The sequence below is a fragment of the Rhinoderma darwinii genome, chromosome 3 (assembly GCF_050947455.1).
Source record: "Rhinoderma darwinii isolate aRhiDar2 chromosome 3, aRhiDar2.hap1, whole genome shotgun sequence".
Classification (NCBI taxonomy): Eukaryota; Metazoa; Chordata; class Amphibia; order Anura; family Rhinodermatidae; genus Rhinoderma; species Rhinoderma darwinii.
In genome coordinates, this window is record NC_134689.1 from 58,015,382 (window position 1) to 58,037,737 (window position 22,356).

Sequence of the window (22,356 nt, forward strand, 5' to 3'; positions counted from 1 at the left end):
AGTTAGCTGAACGCCGCTTTGATGTGGTAGTTTAAATCGGCGATCATATTGCACTTCTTGAAATCTGAGTCCGGTTTTCCATCTGGTGGAGTCCCGTAATTGTTGTACATGTATTTGTCTGTAAAAAAATTTATTACTTCATTGCTATACACATGGATTTGCATATGTAATTGATATTGTGATGTCATATCCCTTATATAAACTGCCCTTTGCACTATGTTTAATTGCTTGAAAAAGACCCACACTTGGGTCGAAATGTCGCTGTTTATTATGGTGGAATAAAACCTTTTCTGCCTTTTGATACTTTGAGAAATGTGTGCTGTGGTTTTCATATCTTTTATGTCTATAATGGAGTTGACATGGCCGTGACTTAAACACTGCGTGCAACGGACGTATACCATATTGATAAAACCACCTTCCATCAGAATTGGAACTGTGATGTGCTGCTGTTTTACTTCCTATCCCCAGAATAGGTCATCGGTATATGATCGGTGCGAGTCCGACACCAGGACCCGGCAACGGTCCGCCACTCCAGATGCCTCTGGGCGCCGGATGTTTTGAATGGTATGCAGTAGTTGGAGTCGGAAGCAGATGGCTCCGATCACTGCATAGCGACCGTTCTGCAGCTCTGCTCCTATTCTATTAAAAAAAAAAATAATTTTATACTTACCCCCTCGCTCTCTTCTGGGCGCCTAAAATTACGTTGCAGGCCATGTGACTGCTGCAGCCTGTGATTGACTGCATTGGTCACATGGGATGAAACTTATTCTCTGGAGGCCAAACTGGAGAAGAAGCAAGGAATTCTGCATAAGTATAACTTACCAGCCGCAAGAGTCGCAGCACTTGACATTTTGTTGCGGGTTTTGCATCCCCATTGAATTCAATTGGCAAAACCCGCAACAGAAAAGCAACAAAAACACAGCATAAATTGACATGCTGCAGATTTAATTTCCACACCACAGGTCAATTTATTAACATTTACGCTGCGTTATTTTTCCGCAGCGTGTGCATGAGATTTTGTAAATCTTATGATCTTCGCTGCTACTGTAAATGCTGCAGAATTTCTGCACTGAATTTCGTTGTGGAAATTACACAGCGTTTACGCTATGTCGGAATCCGGCCTAAAAAAGTTCAAAAACGGCAGAAAAAAAAGCATATAAAAAATGACACCATTAAAAACGTTTAAAAAACAGTTACATTTTAAGTTTAAACGTAAGTTTACACGGATTTCGTTGGGGAAAATCCGCAGCATAATACAGTAGCAGCAGAGTGGATGAGATTTGAACAAATGTCACCCACACGCTGCAAAAACTATGAGTGGAAAAAATGTTCGGAAATCGACATGTGGTGCGTTTTTTTAATCCGCAGAATGTCAATTGGATTTGCGTAAACGCTGCTTATTTGTTGTGGGTTTTCCCCATTAAATTCAATAGGGAGGTAAAACCTGCAACAAACAGCAGATGTTGCATTTTTTGCCTCAGAAAAGCAGCGATTCCTCCGCAAAAAAAACCTCTTATACTTACCCAGAATTTTGTGTTTCTTCATCCAGGCCAGCCTCCTGGGATGACCTTTCATTCCATGTGACCGCTGCAGCCAATCCCAGGAGGCAGGCCTACAGGACGGCGGAGGGATGCGTCGCCATGGCTACATAAGTATGATTTATTTTTATTTTTTTTACCTGCTATTTTCCCGCAGCAGACATTCAGGTCGAAAAACTGCACCTCAATTTGGTGCGTTTTGTGGCCGGAATTCCATGTGGTGCACAGGGCGGATACGCTGTGTGCTTTTGTGCAGCCCATCTGCTTTGTGTGAACACAGTCTTATACACCAGAAAAATAATCTGTGCGTGAAGGAGGCCTAAACGGTACATTTAAAGTGTGAACTGTTTTACTGTTTTGCAGCACTATTTGACATGCTTCAGTGGGACAATCGCTATACCATTTCTTCTAGCAAATGCTCTTTGTGTTGGAAATGATCAGCAAACTGTGAGCCAGCTTATCGGAACTATATTTACATGTGTAGGAATCACTACATTTATCCAGACAACATTTGGTGTAAGGTATGCTATCATTTTGCCTTATTTCGGCGTATCATTATTTTATAGTGCATGCTTTTAATGATGCTACTGTATTTACGACTTTACCTTTCTCACTGTAGATATCATTATCTCTAGATAATAGGTTCAATTTAATTTCTATTGCCAAAAAATATGTGCTAGGGTGTTTGAGAATGTAATTAATATGCATATTCTCTTATTGCGGAATATTAACCACATGATGGTAAATATGGTAAAAATTACAGATTATTTTTATTTGTTCTTCATTCTAGCCACTTTTGCCATCAGAAAAATACCATCAAAATCAAGGGACTTAAAAGAAAAAAGTTATGAAAAAAAATAAAATAAATAAGAGCATCATAGTCACTGAAGCTAAAACTCTTTTGGCATACCACATACATGGAATTATTTATGCATATTTTTAAATTTGTTGTTTTAAAGTCATAGACAGTTTGAACAGACAAGAGTAATCGCCATTGGGATTTAGGCCCCTTTCACACTGTGTTCTCTCTGTATGTTTCACGTACGTGTCAAGAAAGCTCCTGTCGTATATTTCAAACGTATACATAATCTCCCATTATGCTGAGGCATCCAGTAACAAACTTATATGTTTAATGGATGCAATAATAGCCTATGGCATATGCATGGCATGACAATATGCATGGCATCTGTCACTGTCCTCCGGCAAAACATATGCATTGGGAAGCACACTGGAGCTTACCCACGACAGACAACAGATGGAGTCTGGAAGAGGGCATACTGTGCCACCACACATAGCCACCCACACCGTGGTCCGACTATCCCTACTCTGTGTCCCAGCAAAGTCTGTATAGAATACAAAAGAAAAAATGCATAGCGCACAATAGTGCATGAACCAGTGGTGGTGCTGGTCTGATAAAGGTAGCAAATTATGCTCACCTTGTGGAGTTATGCTAGGGATTGGAAAATGGAACATTTCAAACATCGCCTTGAAACAAGGGAGCGATTAATTAATCAACTTACAGCAAGTATTGACTCTGACACGCTTCAATCTGAATCTGTATTTGAATCATTTACTAATGAGGATACCAAGAATATGACTGACTTATTTAACGATTTAGAAAATCTATGTAAATCTGAGATGCAACACAGCCTTGATGTTATGTTTCTAGAAATTTATATAAAAGAGAAAATCTCTCCGAGGGGCTTGAGGATGCCTTTCTCGTCAACTTTTAAAGAGGATCTCCCCTTTACCATTGAGTGGGAGACATATATGGAGGAATGTACTAAAGGGATGATTGATAGATTACTCAACAAGAGAAAATCACTGTGTATCCTACTCAGCATTAAAATTGAAATAATCATTATAAAATTACATTCCCATTCTAAACATCAAGACTTTCAATACATCAATCACAATATCAATAATAGAATTTTTAAACTGGAACGCGAACTAAATCGAAAAAAAAGCCAATAAACTTTCTAGAGACAGAAGAGATTACCAAACAAATCAGATAAGATCCCGGAACAAACACTATATACGTCAATCTGAAGGAAACTACATACAAAGAAACCCCCCAAAAAATCCTCATAGAATTCCACAAACACCCCACAACAAGGAACTAGTACCCTAACACAAGATCAAAGACTAGAGATAGTGAGATCGGGTAGACTTTTTCTTAACAGTAAATATAACAAAAAAACACCTCTACAAAACACTCCACAACAGGGAACTAATAATTTGATACAGGATAAGAGAACTGAGACAGTAAGATCACATAAAATTCTTTCCAAGAGTATATTTAATAAACCAAAGCAAACTTCTGTATATAATGACACTACAGTGGGCCACCAACCACTAGAGAGTCATTTAAATTTTCACCTCCCTACCACACCGAACTTTTCCTGTAGAGAATCTTTTGGATTTTTCCCTTTTTACCATTCATAATTCACCACCTATCTCTCCCACAGCAAATAAATTGAGCAATAAATTGGCCAATCCCCCCTTATCAAACTGGGAAAAATCACCCGAGTTTGATCAGAGAAATCATTTACTATCCCAATCGTCCTACTCCTCAGACAATCCAATAAGTACCATCATAGACAATACAAAAGAAGGCTCAAATATGTCTGTTCCATTTTTAACTTCAGTTTTTTCATCAAACGATAAATTAGAAGGGTCCACCCCATCTACCTCACAGCAACTCCTTTTTCCAAAGGACAAAGACACGCAATCATTAACCCCCATCACACAATTCTTCCATCGGAAAAAAAGAAAAAATGCTTCAGAGGAACTAGGGGAGGCAAAAATAAAAAAATAATAAAAACTGTAACACAAACCCCGAATCTAGAATACACCTCCATATTCAACCTATCAGATTACATTTTAAATAGTGCAGAACTAACCCTTCTAAATAAAGGATTATCATTTTGCCCCACCTCTAACAGCAATGGGTTCGAGCTATTTCTGGACCTACATAAATTCACAAGAAAGTTGACACTCCACAGACACTGAAATTTTAGCCACAAAAACGGCAATATCTAATGAATTTAGCCCTCTGAATATAGAAACAATCCCAGAAACTACACAAATTGATCCTTTTATACATACAGAACTTAAACCGCCATCTAAATTTTATCCAATAGGCAATCAAAGAAACTTTGTGAATACTTTCTACCATCTAGTTTCAACTGATCTAGAAAGGCTAGATTTTGATAAATCTGTTAAGAAAAACAATCTGACTACAAATGAAATATCTGCCCTTAAAAATCTAAAAATGAACAAAAATATAGTCATCAGATCAGCAGATAAAGGTGGCGGCACTGTCATACAGAACACTACAGATTACCACTCCGAGGCCACCAGGATTCTATCAGATACAAACTATTATATAAAACTAACCCATAATCCCCTCCTCACAATCATAGAAAAGCTTAAACTTTTGATCAATCAGGCTTTTTTAAATAAAATATTAAATATAAAAGAAAAAAATTATCTAATACCTTCTAATATCAATATGCAATTTTTTTATCATCTGTCTAAAATACATAAAAATGCCAAAAAACCACCGGGCAGGCCAATCATATCAGGAATTCAATCACCTACTTGCCATTTATCCCATTATTTGGATATACTTCTCCAGAAATATGTCGTAGAATTCCCAAGCTACCTCAAAGATTCCACACAACTAATAAGGGAGCTCAATTCAATCAATGCTACAGGTAGCTCACTTCTCATTACTTTAGATGTCAATTCCTTATTTAGCAACATTGAGCATGGGATAGGTCTAAAAAACCTAAAAACTAGATTAAACAGAGATCCACTCCTTTTACCACTACAAAACAAATTTTTAATTAATAGCATGGAATTCATTCTTAAAAATAATATTTTTACCTTTGATGAGGGAGTATATCACCAAACGAGAGGTACGGCTATGGGGACCCGTGTAGCACCCAGCTATGCTAACATTTTTATGGGTATGTTCGAGGAGACGCATATTTGGCAACACATGTGGGCAACTACCCATTTGACTTTTTTTAGAAGATTTATAGACGACCTCTTTATCATTTGGAAAGGAGATATCTCTTCTGCTTTGTCTTTTCGCCAGTCCCTGATAGTGCCCTACATATATCTCCCCCTATAAATAGTGCTCCACATGTAGCCCACCCCTGTATGTAGTGCCTCACATATAGCTCCTCCTATAGTGCTCCATATATAGCATACCCCTGTATATAGACCCCCTGTAGCTAAAGCCCACCCCTGTATATAGTGTCAAACATATAGCCCACCCATGTAGATAGTGCCCTACATATATCTCACCATATAAATAGTGCTGCACATATAGCCCACCCCTGTATATAGTGCCTCACATATAGCTCCACTATAGTGCTCCACATACACCGTGTTCCAAATTATTATGCACATTGAATTTAAGTGTCATAAACATTTAATTATTAGTCTTTCAATTAAACTCATGGATGGTATTGTGTCTTAGGGCTCTTTGGATCATTGTAATCAATCTCAGACACCTGTGATAATTAGTTTACCAGGTGTGCCCAATCAAAGGAAAACTACTTAAGAAGGACGTTCCACATTATTAAGCAGGCCACAGGTTTCAAGCAATATGGGAAAGAAAAAGGATCTCTCTGCTGCCGAAAAGCGTGAAATAGTGCAATACCTTGGACAAGGTATGAAAACATTGGATATTTCAAGAAAACTTAAGCGTGGTCATCGTACTGTGAAAAGATTTGTGGCTGATTCAGAGCACAGATGGGTTCGTTCAGATAAAGGCATAATGAGGAAGGTTTCTGCCAGACAAATTAATAGGATTAGGAGAGCAGCTGCTAAAATGCCATTGCAAAGCAGCAAACAGGTATTTGAAGCCGCTGGTGCCTCTGGAGTCCCGCGAACCTCAAGGTGTAGGATCCTCCAGAGGTTTGCAAGTGTGCATAAAACTATTATTCGGCCACCCCTAAACAATGCTCACAAGCAGAAACGGTTGCAGTGGGCTCAGAAATACATGAAGACTCATTTTCAAACCATGTTGTTTACTGATGAGTGCCGTGCAACCCAGGATGGTCCAGATGGATGGAGTAGTGGATGGTTGGTGAATGGCCACCATGTCCCAACAAGACTGCGACGTCATGGGGAGAGAGCTGGTAGGCCCCTTTAGGGTCCCTGACGGTGTGAAAATGACCTCTGCAAAGTACGTAGAGTTTATGACTGACCACTTTCTTCCGTGGTACAAAAAGAAGAACCGTGCCTTCCGTAGCAAAATTATCTTCATGCATGACAATGCACCATCTCATGCTGCAAAGAATACCTCTGTGTCATTGGCTGCTATGGGCATAAAAGGAGAGATGTGTGGCCCCCATGTTCCCCTGACCTCAACCCTATTGAGAACCTTTGGAGCATCCTCAAGCAAAATATCTATGAGGATGGGAGGCAGTTCACATCAAAACAGAAGCTCTGGGAGGCTAGTCTGACGTCCTGCAAAGATATTCAAGCAGAAACTGTCCAAATACTCACAAATTCAATGGATGCAAGAATTGTGAAGGTGATATCAAAGAAAGGGTCCTATGTTAACATGTAACTTGGCCTGTTACGTTTTTTTTTTATTGAAAGAGCTTTTGATTTCTATAAATATGACCTCCTGATGCTGCAAATTCAACAAATTACCATTTTTCTTTACAACCTTTAAAATGCTTTGACTTCTGTTGTGCATAATAATTTGAAACAGTGCATTTTGAGTTTTTTACTTCTAAAAAAAAAATCTGTTATCATTAGGAGATTTGTTTAATAAAATTAGCATTATACTCCAACAGTTGATGGCTTGAAGATTATACGGACTGTCATTTGCATCGACTATTTAGGAAAATCAGCGAAAAATAACATTTGCATAATAATTTGGAACGCAGTGTATAGCCCACCCCTGTATATAGCCCCCCTTGTAGATAGAGCCAACCTCTGTATATAGCCCCCTGTAGAAAGAGCCGACCTCTGTATATAGTCCCCCTGAAGATAGAGCCTGCCCTCTTTAGATAGAGCCCCCCCTGTAGATAATGTCACTTACATTTTTATTAGAACAAAAAAAAAACACTTTACATACTCACCTTAATCCCGTTCCTGTGCCATCAGGTGTCAATGCAGACCTGCTCTCTTCTGACATCCTCGCGCCGCTTGCATTTTTGAAAGGCGCTAACTTACAGGGGAAGTCATTCTGCCCTGCCAATCAGCTCCTTTCATAGACGCAAGCCGCTTGCGTCTATGAAAGGCGCTTATTGGCAGGGCACTATGATTTGCCTTGTCAATCAGCGCCTTTCAATGATGCAAATGGCGCAAAGAGGTAATCTCGCCGCTTGAGTCGTTGAAAGGTGTTGAATGGCCGGGCACAGAACATACCCGGCCATTCATCGCCTACAGTGCAGGATAGGGTGGCGGTGGCTGGTTTAAATGGCGCCGCTGCCCCCTCAGAGAGGCAGCAAGCCACGGTCATGGACGGTGTGCTCCTGGCGCCCCACCTTCCCGCTTAGTTGCCCCGCCTGTCCCCCTAGCTACGCCCCAGGGGGCAAGTACACAGAACTGGCCTATGAGTAGCGGCCCATGCTTAAATTGTTTACCTCTGCCTGCCGTATAAAGGGGGCAGAGGTAACTGGTCTTTAAATACAGCCGTCATTAAAACAGTGATGTTTTCATGTTGGGATCGCACACACATGTGCAACCTCTGATACAGTGCTAGAATGAAGATAAAAAGTGCTTAATGGTGCCAGAAAATCGACCTACCTGAATAGCAATTGTAAAATTAAGAAGTGTAGGGGCGTAACTAGGAAAGACTGGGCCCCATAGCAAACTTTTGACTGGGCCCAGCCTCTCCTAGGTGCCACAAACAGCCCCCATTATAGATAGTGCCCCCTGTAGATACTGCCCCCATGTAGATTGTGCCATACAGTCCCCCCGTAGACAATGTCACACCCCACCTTTAGATAGCGCCCCCACCTCCCCTTGTAGATAGTGCCATGAAGCACCCCTGTGGATATCGCAATAAAGCCCACCTGTAGATAGTGCCATACAGCTCCCTCTGTATATAGTGCCACACAGTCCCCCTACCTCGTATATAGTGCCACACAGCCCCTCTTCCTTGTATATAATACCAAACAGTCGCCTCTCCCTTGTTTATAGTGCCACAGCTCCCCTTAGTAGATAGCACCACACTCAGCCCCCTGTAGACGGTGCCACACACAGGCCCCTGTAGACTGCGCCACACACAGACCGCTGTAGATAGCGCCACACAGAAACCTGTAGATAGCGTAACACACAGCCCCCTGTAGATAGCGCCACACACAGCCCCCTGTAGATAGCGCCACACACAGCCCCCTGTAGATTGTGCAACACATAGCCCCCTGTAGATTGTGCCACATACAGACCCCTGTAGATAGTCAAGAAAAAAACACACATGTAGGTATGTATACGGCAAAAGAAGTGTATAAACACTAAATGTATCACAAAAATATATACGTTTATTAAAGATAGATACACCACATGGACACAGTTAAAATCACTTAAAATAGCAAATATATGCTAGAACTGGTCTCCTGGGAAATGCCACCCTGATAAGTGGCTAAACACAAAAGCCCAGCAAAGACCCACCCAAAGACTCCTCAAATAACAGTTTTGATCATATGCACATAAAATAGGAAGAATATTGCATCAAAGCTATAAAGCATACGTATCCTGTAAAGTGAAGAAATGTCCAATGAAAAGAGAAAAAGGGTCTGAATGCCCCACGCGTATTGCCACAATGTGGCTTCCTCAGGGGTAAATAGTGCCACACACAGCCCACTGTAGGTAGCGCCACACAGCCCTCCCCCTTGTAAATAGTGCCATACAGCCCCCCTAGTAGATAGTGCCACACAGCCCCTTCTTGTATAGTGCCACAATGTCTCCCTTTGTATACAGTGCCACACAGCCCCCTCCTTGTATATAGTGCCACACAGCAATCCCCCCCTGTATATTTCCACACAGCCCCCCTCCCAAAAAAATATTGTACTTACCTTGCCCCGCTCCTGCGACGGATGGAGCGCTGCACATCTTCCAGTGACGTCACCACGCCGGCCTGTGCAGGGAGTCTTCCCAGCGCCTTATACGTTAGGCCTGCAGCGTATAGTAATCAATTGTATCTGCATCCTGTGGACGCAGGCACAAGTGAATGTGGCTGTCGCTAGCACCTGGGCCCCTTAAATGTTAGGGCCCGGGCCGAGTGGGCCCCCTTCGGCCCCGTAGCAGTTGTGGGCAGGGGTCCCTTATTGGATGGGGCCCTGGGCAATTACCCAGTCTGCCACCCATAACGCCTAACCTGCCTGCGCCTGATAAGTTGCAGGCCAAACGTGACCTGTAGCCTAATAAATGACAGAGTAGGGTGATACCTGCTCTGCCATAGCGTTCAATAGTATCTGTGTCCTAAGGACGCAGATAATATAGAATGCAGCGTCACTACCAATGTAGCAGCCATAACGGCTGCTAGCGGCACCACCGTGCATTAGGGGTGTTGTGTCGGTGGGCGGCACAGGCCCCCTCATGCCGTAGACCCCGTAGCAGCCTGCTACAGTGGCAGTTACGTCACTGCACTTACAAATATACTTTCATTTTCAAAACTGTATAGATGTCCAGATTTCCATGCCCTGTTGTGGTCCTAAAAGTGGAGTTTCTCCCCTTAGATTTGACATGTCGATACAGCCTCAAGATGCATGTAGCTCCCCCTCTCTGTGCATCCGTGGACTTGGCGTACCTAATGAACTGAGCCAGAAAGCCAGCCCTTTCTCTGTGACAGCCGGAAGAGAGCAGACCCCTGTTTAGTCTGCAAGCATCCCTCCTCCACCTGCTCTCCTTATTACCTGTTATCTCCCACAGTTAACATTTAAACAGCGCATCAAATTTGGGCCAACTAGAGTAAACTAGAGGTGCACTGATTGGCTCTATTTGCCCTAAATTTCATTCGCTAATTGACTGTTCACTATAGACGAACAAAGGCTAGATCTTTCATCCAATCGTATGGTTTCACAGAGACGTCTTTTGGTGTCGTGGTAGAAAAGGCTTATAAGCGCTGCAGTATGCGCTCATTCTTTAACCCCTTCCCGCTCCTTGACGTACTATTACTATTACTATTGGCAGCTGTATCGTTCGCGCTCCATGACGTAATAGTACGTCTCGGGAGTAACGGCCGTTTCGGCCGTCCTCCCGACACATACAGGAGCTGTGACGCTGCTGTCTTGTTCAGCAGCTGTCACAGCTCCTACAGCGGGGACCGATCGCTGTGTCCCCGCTGATTAACCCCTTAAAAGCCGCGTTCTATAGAGATCGCTGCTTTTTAGGGGTTAAGCTGCCATCGCCGGCCTGCTACGCGATAGCGGCCGGCGATGGTGACTATGGCTACCGGACACCAAACAATGGCGTCCGGCTATGCCATAGACGGAAGCCTAGTGGGTCCTCACAACGTCAGGACCCACTATGCTTGCTGTCAGTGAGTAGCTGACAGTTCTAATACACTGCACTACGCATGTAGTGCAGTGTATTAGAATAGCGATCAGGGCCTCCTGCCCTCATGTCCCCTAGTGGGACAAAGTAATAAAGTTAAAAAAAGATGTGTAAAAATAAGAAAATAAAAGATTTAAAAGTAATAAAAGTAAAAATCCCCCCTTTTCCCTTATCAGTCCTTTATTATTAATAAAAATATATAAACAAACAAATAAACTATACATAATTGGTATCGCCGCGTCCGTAACGGCCTGAACTACAAAATTATTTCATTATTTATCCCGCACGGTGAACGCCGTAAAATAAAATAATAATAAACCGTACCACAATCACAATTCTTTGGTCACTTCACCTCCCAAAAAATGGAATAAAAGGAGATCAAAAAGTCGCATGTACCTAAAAATGGTACTGATCGAAACTACAGTTCGTTACGCAAAAAATAAGTCCTCGCACGGCTTTATTGATTGAAAAATAAAAACGTTATGGCTCTTAGAATAAGGTAACACAAAAAGTGAATGATTGTTTACAAAACGTATTTTATTGTGCAAACGCCATAAGACATAAAAAAAAACTATAAACATCTGGTATCGCCGTAATCGTATCGCCCCGCAGAATAAAGTGAATATGTCATTTATAGCGCACGGTGAACGCTGTAAAAAAAAACGAAAAAAAAACCAATAGTAGAATTGCTGTTTTTTAGTCACCACACCACCTAAAAATAGAATAAAAACTGATCAAAAAGCCGCATGCACCCCAAGAAAACTACAATGGATTCCTCAAGGGGTCTAGTTTCCAAATTGGGGTCACTTTTGGGGGGTTCCCAATGTTTTGGCACCACAAGACCTCTTCAAACCGGATATGGTGCCTAATAAAAAAAAGAGGCCTCAAAATCCACTAGGTGCGCCTTTGCTTCTGAGGCCGGTGTTTCAGTCCATTACCGCACTAGGGCCACATGTGGGATATTTCTAAAAACTGCAGAATCTGGGCAATACATATTAATTTGCGTTTCACTGATAAATCCTTTTGTGTTATAAAAAAAATGGTATAAAGAGGATTTTCTGACAAAAAAAAAAATGTAAATTTCACCTCTACTTTGCTCTAAATTTTTGTGAAACACCTAAAGGGTTCATAAACTTTCTAAATGCTGTTGTGAATACTTTGAGGGGTCTAGTTTCTAAAATGGGGTATTTCATAGGGGTTTCTAATATATGGGCCCCTCAAAGCAACTTCAGAACTGAACTGGAACCTAAAACAATAAATAAATGAGGCAATACTTCGCTTCTTACATTATACTGATAATGAGCCGTGCCCACCCCGAGATGACCCCAGTTTTGACCGTTTGTATAAACGGAGACCCCTATTAGACCGTTCCAGTGCCCAGTTTTCCCAAGCATACACCCCCGAGAAGTGTATTTCTATTGATGAGTCCCTGGTACATTTTAAAGGGAGGGTTCAATTCCGCGAGTACCTGCCGGGAAAGAGGGCAAGGTATGGCGTGAAGATGTATAAGCTATGCGAGAGTGCATCAGGGTATACCTACAGGTTTAGGATATATGAAGGAAAGGCCACCCCCAAACCAGACTGCATCCTGGACTACAATAGGTACATGGGAGGGATGGACTTGTAAGATCAAGCCCTGAAGCCCTACAGCGCCATGCGGTGTGGTATAAGAAGCTGGCCAGGCACATCATACAGATGGCTTTGTACAATGCGTACGTGCTACGTCGATGTGCAGGCCAGACGGGAACTTTCCTGGAATTTCAAGAGGTGATTATCAAGAACCTAATCTTTAGGGACCAAGAAGGGGGGGGGGCACCCAGTACTTCTGGAAGCGAGGCCACACGCATCGTACCAGGGCAACACTTTCCAAGAGAAGTTCCCCAAACTGGCAAGAAGGGAAAAAGTCAAAAGAGGTGCAAAGTCTGCTATAAGAGGGCGATAATGGATGACACAATATATCAATGTGACACGTGTCCCGAATAACCAGAGCTCTGTATGAAAGAGTGTTTTAAAATGTATCATAAATCCCTTGGTTTATAATTTACCCCAATTTTACTTACCCTGATGCACTCCACACAGCTTATCCCCCCTCGTCTTTCCCCTCTGAGCCCTGCTGTGTGTCCAGGCAGCTGATAACAGCCACATGTAGGGTATTGCCATACCCGGGAGAACCCACATTACAGTTTATGGGGTGTAGGTCTCCGGTCAAAATGCTCACTACACCTCTAGATGAATGCCTTAAGGGTGTAGTTTTTAAAACGGGGTCACTTCTTGCGGGTTTCAACTGTACTGGTACCTAAGGGGCTTCTGCATACATGACTTCGCACTAGAAAATCCCCAGTAGGCCAAATGGTGGGCCTTTCCTTCTGAGCCCTCCCATGGGCCCAAACGGCAGTTTATCACAACAAATGGGGTATTGCGGCACTCAGAACAAATTGCGCAACAGAATGGGGTATTTTGTTTCTTGTGAAAATAAGAAATTTTCAGCCAAAACTACATATTATTTGAAAAAAATAATTTTGTTTTCATTCCCAGCCCAATTCAAATAAGTTCTGTGAAAAAACTATGGGGTCAAAATGGTCACAACACCCATAAATGAATTCCTTGAGGGGTGTAGTTTCCAAAATGGGGTCATTTGTGGTTGGTTTCTATTGCTTTGATACCTCTGGGGCTCTGCAAATGCGACATGGCACCCGAAAACCAATCCAGCAAAATCTGGACTCCAAAGAACACACAGTGCTCCTTCCCTTCTGAGGCCTCGCATGGGACCAAACGGCAGTTTATTGCCACAAATGGAGTATTGATGCACTCAGGAGAAATTGGGCAACAAAATTGAGTATTTTGTTCCCTGTGAAAATAAAAACATTTTTGTAAAAAATTACATCTTATTGGAAAAAATGAAATTTTTTTAATGTCTCAGCCCAATTGAAATAGGTGCTGTGAAAAAACAGTGTGGTCAAAATTCTAACAACAACCATAAATGAATTCCTTGAGGGGTGTAGTTTCCAAAATGGGGTCACTTTTGGTGGGTTTCCATTGCTTTGATACCTCTGAGGCTCTGCAAATGCGACATGGCACCCGAAAACCAATCCAACAAAATCTGGACTCCAACAAACATATACCGCTCCTTTCCTTCTGAGCCCTCCCATGGGCCCAAACGGCAGTTTATCACCACAAATGGGGTATTGCCACACTAAGGACAAATTGGGCAAGAAAATCGGGTATTTTGTTCCTTGTGAAAATAAGAAATTTTGATCACAAATGACATTTTATTGGAAAAAATGACATTTTTTTCATTTCACAGCCCAATTAAAATACGTGCTGTGAAAAAACTGTGCGGTCAAAATGGTAACAACAACCCTAAATGAATTCCTTGAGGGGTGTAGTTTCCAAAATGGGGTCACTATTGGGGGAGTCCTACTGTTTTGGCACCTCAACACCTCTTCAAACCTGGCATGCTGCCTAAAACATATTCTAATAAAAAAGAGGACTCAAAATGCACTAGGTGCTTCTTTGCTTCTAGGGCTTGTGTTTTAGTCCACGAGCGCAGTAGGGCCACATGTGGGACATTTCTAAAAACTGCAGAATCTGGACAATACATATTTAGTAGTGTTTCTCTGGTAAAACCTTCTGTGTTACAAAAAAAAATGAATAAAATTGAAATTCAGCAAGAAAAATGAAATTTGCACATTTTACCTCCACTTTGCTTTAATTCCTGTGAAATGCCTGAAGGGTTAAAAAACTTTCTAAATGCTGTTTTGAATATTTTGAGGGGTCTAGTTTTTAAAATGGGGTGTTTTATCAGGGTTTCTAATACATAGGCCCCACAAAGCCACTTCAGAACTCAAGAGGTACCTTAAAAAAAGGCTTTTGAAATTTTCTTAAAAATATGAGAAATTGCTGTTTATGTTCTAAGCCTTGTAACGTCCAAGAAAAATAAAAGAATGTTCAAAAAACGATGCCAATCTAAAGTAGACATATGGGAAATGTGAATTAGTAACTATTTTGGGTGGTATAACCGTCTGTTTTACAAGCAGATGCATTTAAATTCTGAAAAATGCAATTTTTTCAAAATTTTCTCTACATTTTGCAATTTTTCACCAATAAACACTGAATATATCGACCAAATTTTACCACGAACATGAAGCCCAATGTGTCACGAGAAAACAATCTCAGAATCGCTTGGGTAGGTTTAAGCATTCCGACGTTATTACCACATAAAGTGAAATATGTCAGATTTGAAAAATGGGCTCTGAGCCTTAAGGCCAAAACTAGGCTGCGTCCTTAAGGGGTTAAGCAGGAGTGGAAACTAACAGCTCCTGTACTTAAAGAAGTGTCCTGAATACATCTGTGATTGGAAGAAGCTCCGACCTCAAACTTTTGATTGCCGTGGCATGATCAAAGGGGACTCACTTCGACGATCGTGTCGCCGGAAACCTGGCGATGCAATCGGAGACTGGGGGAACCCTCTGCAGTCAGCCCTGGGAATCTATAAAGGACCCCAGGGCTGTCTGTTCAGTATGCCTGCTGTTAGAGCACACTACTTGTTGCCCTAAAAGCAGCCTGTGTCAATGTGACAGTGTAATGCATTAGCATACAGGAGTATGCTAATACATTATAAGTAAAAAATAAAAGTTGTGCTTTCATGGGATTAAAAATACAAAAATGTAAAAAAAATATAATAATAATAAAGAAATGACCGCAATAAAAATCATTATTTAGGATAAAATATATTTTATTGGCCATATATTACATAAAAACAAAAAACCTACGCATCTTAGGTATCTACACAACCATAATAACCTGAAGAATAAATTTGACAAGTTATTTTGCGCGAAATGGGAACCAAATAAATAATAAAAAAAAAAATGCAGAAAATCACTTTTTTATATTTTCACGCTACAAAAATAAATGACATAATTTACATGTAAAAAGAATAATAACATTTCTCCCACATAAAACAAGGCCTCATATAGCCAAGTCAATAAAAAAATAAGAAAGTTATGGTTGCTGAAAGGCAGAGAGGCAAACTTAGCTTATCAATCACCCCTTCCCGACATTTGACATATCCATATGCCAAAGTCGGGTAGGGGAAGTATGGAACGGGCTCACGGAGTGAACCCGCTCCATACGATGCGGGTGTCGGCTGTATGCTACAGCCGACACTTCAGAGTAATGCTCAAGCGCGATCCTGCTCGTTTAACTCGTTAAATGCCGCGGTCAATAGTGACCGCGGCATTTTAATCGTTAGAAAAAGGGGGCAACCCTCTAACAGCTCATCGCGCCCCTCGCAATACAATCGCTGGGTGGCGTTGGTTGCTATGGCTGCCTGGGGGCCTGATGAATGCCCCCAGGTCCGCCATCTTGGTGCCCCTATTAAGCGCTGCCCTGGCAGGGCTTAATACAAGCCTGTCAGAATCACAATATACTGCAATACATTAGTATTGCAGTATATAGGGCAAGCAATCTAACGATTGCAGGTGGAAGTCCCCTAGGGGGACTAATAGAAAAAAGTAAAAATTTGTAAAATAAAGTTTTTTTCTGTAAATATATATATATATATATATATATATATATATATATATATATATATATATATATATATATCCAAAAAAGAGAGATAGAAACAGCACTCAAAAAAACTCTGGTTTATTCATCCAGCATCCACTGCAACGTTTCACCTTCTCTATGAAGGCTTTTTCAAGTCAGGTGTGTTAAAGCATACACGTGTATATATAGGGGTTAAAGCTCAGACAATCAGTGTTACAAATCAGTACATAATTAATAAAAAATATAAAAATACATAAATATTATAAATATAAAGTGACAAGTGAAACAAAATTCAGATAGTGAACATGAGTTATGACATGATGCAATAATACAAACAGATGATGCAACATGGCTAACATATAAAAATTGATCTTTATGATTGATTAAACCAACACCGTGTAATTGATTAAAAAATTAGATCAGCTGGCACTCACCGATCTATGAAAGGAAAAAAGGTAATCGTCCATAGTCATCCAAACCGGCGTTAAACACACCATACTGCGCATGCCCGCAGGGAGCGCATAGATTGGATAAACTGAACGTCAAATCAAATAACGTCAGGGCAACATGGAGCAGCAGAACCTCAAGTATGTCTCGCGAGAATCAACTATAGAGACGTCATCCCTTGTTTGGTATTCAAAACCGCCATCTTTAAAGAGGGAATATCGCAATCCCAGCCAGGTAAATCCATAGTTTAACCATAACCTGCAAGCCTGTCCACTATGTGTACTGCCAACATCTGTTCTGACCAATTTGTCTTTAAAATTACGACATCTTTTGTAGGAAAATAGGGGAGGGGATCAAAATTCTGAAACCTTATCATAAAAGTTTCCCAAAACGTGCCAATGTTTTCTAATGATTCCTGCAACATTAGCGCTCCCAGTGCCAAAAGAAGATACCATCGGGAGTCTTTTATCCTTAGTTGTTCTGTCTCTTTTCTCACTCAAAACTTCCCTATCCAATTGTTGTACCCTATCTAGATGTATTTTAACAATCTTTTTCGGATAACCCCTGTTTAAAAACTTATGCATCATCTTATTTAGTCTGGTATTCAGATCATTTGGGTCATCCACTATCCTCTTTACCCTAAGCAACTGGTTAAAGGGCAGTGACCTAATCATCCTGTTCGGATGATGACTAGTGAAATCAAGCAAAGTGTTACAATCAGTAGGTTTCGTATATAAATCAGTCTTCAATCTACCATCCTGAATAAAGACCATCGTATCCAAAAAGGTAAGGTTTGTATCTGAAACCATCTTGGTAAATTTTATATCTGGATCTAGATTATTAAGAACATCAAAAAACTGCTCCAAACCTAACATGTCCCCTGTCCAAACGAGGAAGATGTCGTCTATATATCTCCACCACCTCAGCACAACGCTGAAGTGGTGGGATACATAGACCGACATCTCCTCAAGGTCCGCCATGACTATGTTGGCATATGTGGGTGCCACATTCGGTCCCATGGCGGTACCTCTCAACTGCAGAAAAAACTCATCATCGAACAGGAAATAATTACACGTAAGGACAATCTCAAGTAGTCCCAAGAGAAAACTCTTGCACTCCGTAGAAATGTCAGTCCGATCAAGTCCGTCTTAACACTGTTCAAGCCTCGTTCATGATTGATGGACGTATAGAGACTCGTCACATCGAACAAGACTAACAGTGCTCCCGTAGGAATAGAGACCTCCCTGATCTTAAGCAAAAAATCAGAGGTGTCCCTCACATATGATCTGGTTGACGTTGCAAATCTCCTAAGGACCTTATCTAAGAAGATCGCCATAGGGCTTAGTAAGGAATCCCTACCCGAGACTATTGGTCTACCAGGGGGTGTAGTCAGATTTTTATGTACCTTAGGCAAGCAATACAGCATAGGCGTAATTGGATATTTTGGAATCAGAAATGAGTGTAAATCAGTAGCAATGATATCACATGCAAAAGCATTGTCTATAAGAACCCGCATACGTTTCTCTATGTCCTTCTGAGGTTCAAGAGACATCCTTTTATAGACATTGATATCTCCAAGCTGTCTATACACTTCCTGTAAATACATAGTTCGGTCCATAACGACGACCGCACCTCCTTTATCGGCAGGTTTAATCACCAGGTCGTCGTTGTGGACCAAATCATTAAGGGCCTTTTTCTCCCCAACCGTGAAATTGTCCTGCGCTCTCAATTTTAAACCTGTTAAGCATTCTTGTTTAAATTTCTCAACGTCCTTCAAATCGGACAGAACAAACGTTTCAACCACCTGTAAACATGCAGGTGGCTGGAAATTACTCTTGTTGAATAATTGCCATTCTTTAAGACATAATTCCTGACATTTTATTACGTCATCCCGTCCAGGAATTACTTCCTGTTGTGAAAACCACGCTTTCAGGCGTACAGATCTAAAAAAATTGTTTAAATCAATATCTAATTGCAGCCAATTTATGTTAGTTACAGGACAAAACGATAGACCTTTGCTCAAAACAGAAAATTCCAAAGGGGTTAAACAGTGTGCAGATATATTTACCACTGATTTAAGTTTGGAGGCACCTTCCTCCCCACTTGTGTATTTAGTTTGGGATGCTTCATACTTCTGGTTCTTGAGCCATCGATTATAGTGTCTACCTCCCCTCCTTGTGCGACGCCGCCGTCCCCAATTCTTCTCTGAGGACTACCTAAAAAATTATCCTGATTATTAACAGACTGTCCAGCTTTGTTCCTAGGCATTCTTATTTGTGAATCTCTCCGCATTGGTTTCCTCTGTGTTTTTGGCTGTTGCTCTTGTTTCCAACTATAGACTCGTCCATTTGCATAATCATCCCTAACCCAATACCACTTGTGGCGTTTGATTTCTTCCTGTTCCTGTTGAAATTTGTGCAGGATAGACTGAAATATACAGAGTGTGTTCATCATCCAACATTAATGTCCGCAATTTTTCATCCATATCAACTTCCATATCAACTACACCCACCCCAAGACACATAAAATCTATAACATTAATTCCTTCTACACATGTAGAAGTGAATATGTAATATACATACTACAGTGACCGTGTGATTTAATCTATGTGGGTGAGACTACGACAGAATGTCGTTTGAGATTGATCAATCATAAATCTAGTATAAGGACCAAAAAGGTGGAATTGCCCGTAGCACGACATTTTGCTGAAACTGGACACACAGTACAGCAACTTAAATTTACCATCATTGATGGGGTTTCCCCATTAAAACGGGGAGGTAACAGGGAACTGATTTTAAAACAACTTGAAATAAAGTGGATTACAAAACTTAATTCCTTACATCCTTATGGTCTGAATGTGGATTATCCGCTCAATGTATATAGATAAGGTTAATGCTAGGCTCACTTAATAACATACCTCCGTTGTCCAAATTAATTTTTTGTATACATTAATACATCTGGATTTGCTCTTTTGGCCTGTATTTCTTCCAATAAATCCTGTTGACACATAGATGGCTGGTATTTGGAATATAATATGTGTGTTAATGTCTTGATTATATATTCCAAGGTAACTGTATAGTGACATTCTCCTTTTTTAAGGACTACTTCATAATTGTTATTGGAATCACACGATCGGAAGAAGGAATCGTTGGACTCATATGTGACTGTTGTTCTTCTAGACTGCATTTATGTTGATAAAATTATATAATGAATGTAATTTTTTTGAATTTTCTATTGGTCATATGGTGCAGCGGTACCGCATGAGTATGAATAATACCCTTGGATTAATCTGTCCATTTTTTCTATATTTTAAATCTGACTAATTCTGATCCTGTATGTGTATCCACTATGAGGTCGGTGGCGTCTCGATTGGCAGCAGTGATGGCACTAATAAACTTTTAATAATAATAGTCATTAGAATATGACACTCTCTAATAGAGTCAATTAGGTTTATTCGCCTCTTGGCTAGTACCCACTATAAAATCCCTTGGGGATGATGTATCCGCTGGAGGTCTATGTGGTGACTGGAGACAAGTTACTCTCTTATGGATAATGAGAGATGTAATCTGTACCGGGATGTTGAATACCTTATAAGTGCCTGAACGAAAATTGCCTAAATGACGTTGTTTGCGTAAATGCGAACGGACCGTTTTCCCTCTTGTTGGAATGACATGTTGGATCTTATAAATTTCCTTTTTGAGATAGCTATCCTCTTTTATGTAACAAAAATAGGTTATGGTTAAACTATGGATTTACCTGGCTGGGATTGCGATATTCCCTCTTTAAAGATGGCGGTTTTGAATACCAAACAAGGGATGACGTCTCTATAGTTGAATCTCGCGAGACATACTTGAGGTTCTGCTGCTCCATGTTGCCCTGACGTTATTTGATTTGACGTTCAGTTTATCCAATCTATGCGCTCCCTGCGGGCATGCGCAGTGTGGTGTGTTTAACGCCGGTTTGGATGACTATGGACGATTACGTGCGTTACATATGAGTCTCATGATTACCTTTTTTCCTTTCATAGATCGGTGAGTGCCAGCTGATCTAATTTTTTAATCAATTACACTGTGTTGGTTTAATCAATCATAAAGATAAATTTTTATATGTTAGCCATGTTGCATCATCTGTTTGTATTATTGCATCATGTCATAACTCATGTTCACTATCTGAATTTTGTTTCACTTGTCACTTTATATTTATAATATTTATGTATTTTTATATTTTTTATTAATTATGTACTGATTTGTAACACTGATTGTCTGGGCTTTGCCCCCTATATATACACGTGTATGCTTTAACCCCTTCCCGCTCCTTGACGTACTATTACGTCATGGCAGCTGTATCGTTCGCGCTCCATGCCGTAATAGTACGTCTCGGGAGTAACGGCCGTTTCGGCCGTCCTCCCGACACATACAGGAGCTGTGACGCTGGTGTCTTGTTCAGCAGCTGTCACAGCTCCTACAGCGGGGACCGATCGCTGTGTCCCCGCTGATTAACCCCTTAAAAGCCGCGTTCTATAGAGATCGCGGCTTTTTAGGGGTTAAGCTGCCGTCGCCGGCCTGCTACACGATAGCGGCCGGCGATGGTGACTATGGCAACCGGACACCAAACAATGGCGTCCGGCTATGCCATAGACGGAAGCCTAGTGGGTCCTGACAACGTCAGGACCCACTATGCTTGCTGTCAGTGAGTAGCTGACAGTTCTAATACACTGCACTACGCATGTAGTGCAGTGTATTAGAATAGCGATCAGGGCCTCCTGCCCTCATGTCCCCTAATGGGACAAAGTAATAAAGTAAAAAAAAAGTTAAAAAAAGATGTGTAAAAATAAGAAAATAAAAGTTTTAAAAGTAATAAAAGTAAAAATCCCCCTTTTTCCCTAATCAGTCCTTTATTATTAATAAAAATATATAAACAAACAAATAAACTATACATAATTGGTATCGCCGCGTCCGTAACGGCCTGAACTACAAAATTATTTCATTATTTATCCCGCACGGTGAACGCCGTAAAATAAAAAAATAATAAACCGAACCACAATCACAATTCTTTGGTCACTTCACCTCCCAAAAAATGGAATAAAAAGAGATCAAAAAGTCGCATGTACCTAAAAATGGTCCTGATCGAAACTACAGTTCGTTACGCAAAAAATAAGTCCTCGCACGGCTTTATTGATTGAAAAATAAAACAGTTCTGGCTCTTTGAATAAGGTAACACAAAAAGTGAATGATTTTTTACAAAACGTATTTTATTGTGCAAACGCCATAAGACATAAAAAAAAACTATAAAC

General features: G+C 40.8%; 1 protein-coding gene across 1 annotated transcript in view; it reads left to right on the forward strand.

Moving 5' to 3' along the window:
• Window positions 1-22,356, forward strand: part of SLC23A1 (solute carrier family 23 member 1) — a 514,793-nt gene that overhangs the window by 89,636 nt on the left and 402,801 nt on the right. Inside the window, exon 4 of the mRNA XM_075859964.1 lies at window positions 1,902-2,059. Within this exon, the coding sequence (XP_075716079.1) occupies window positions 1,902-2,059 (158 nt within the window). The remainder of the gene's footprint in view (window positions 1-1,901; window positions 2,060-22,356) is intronic.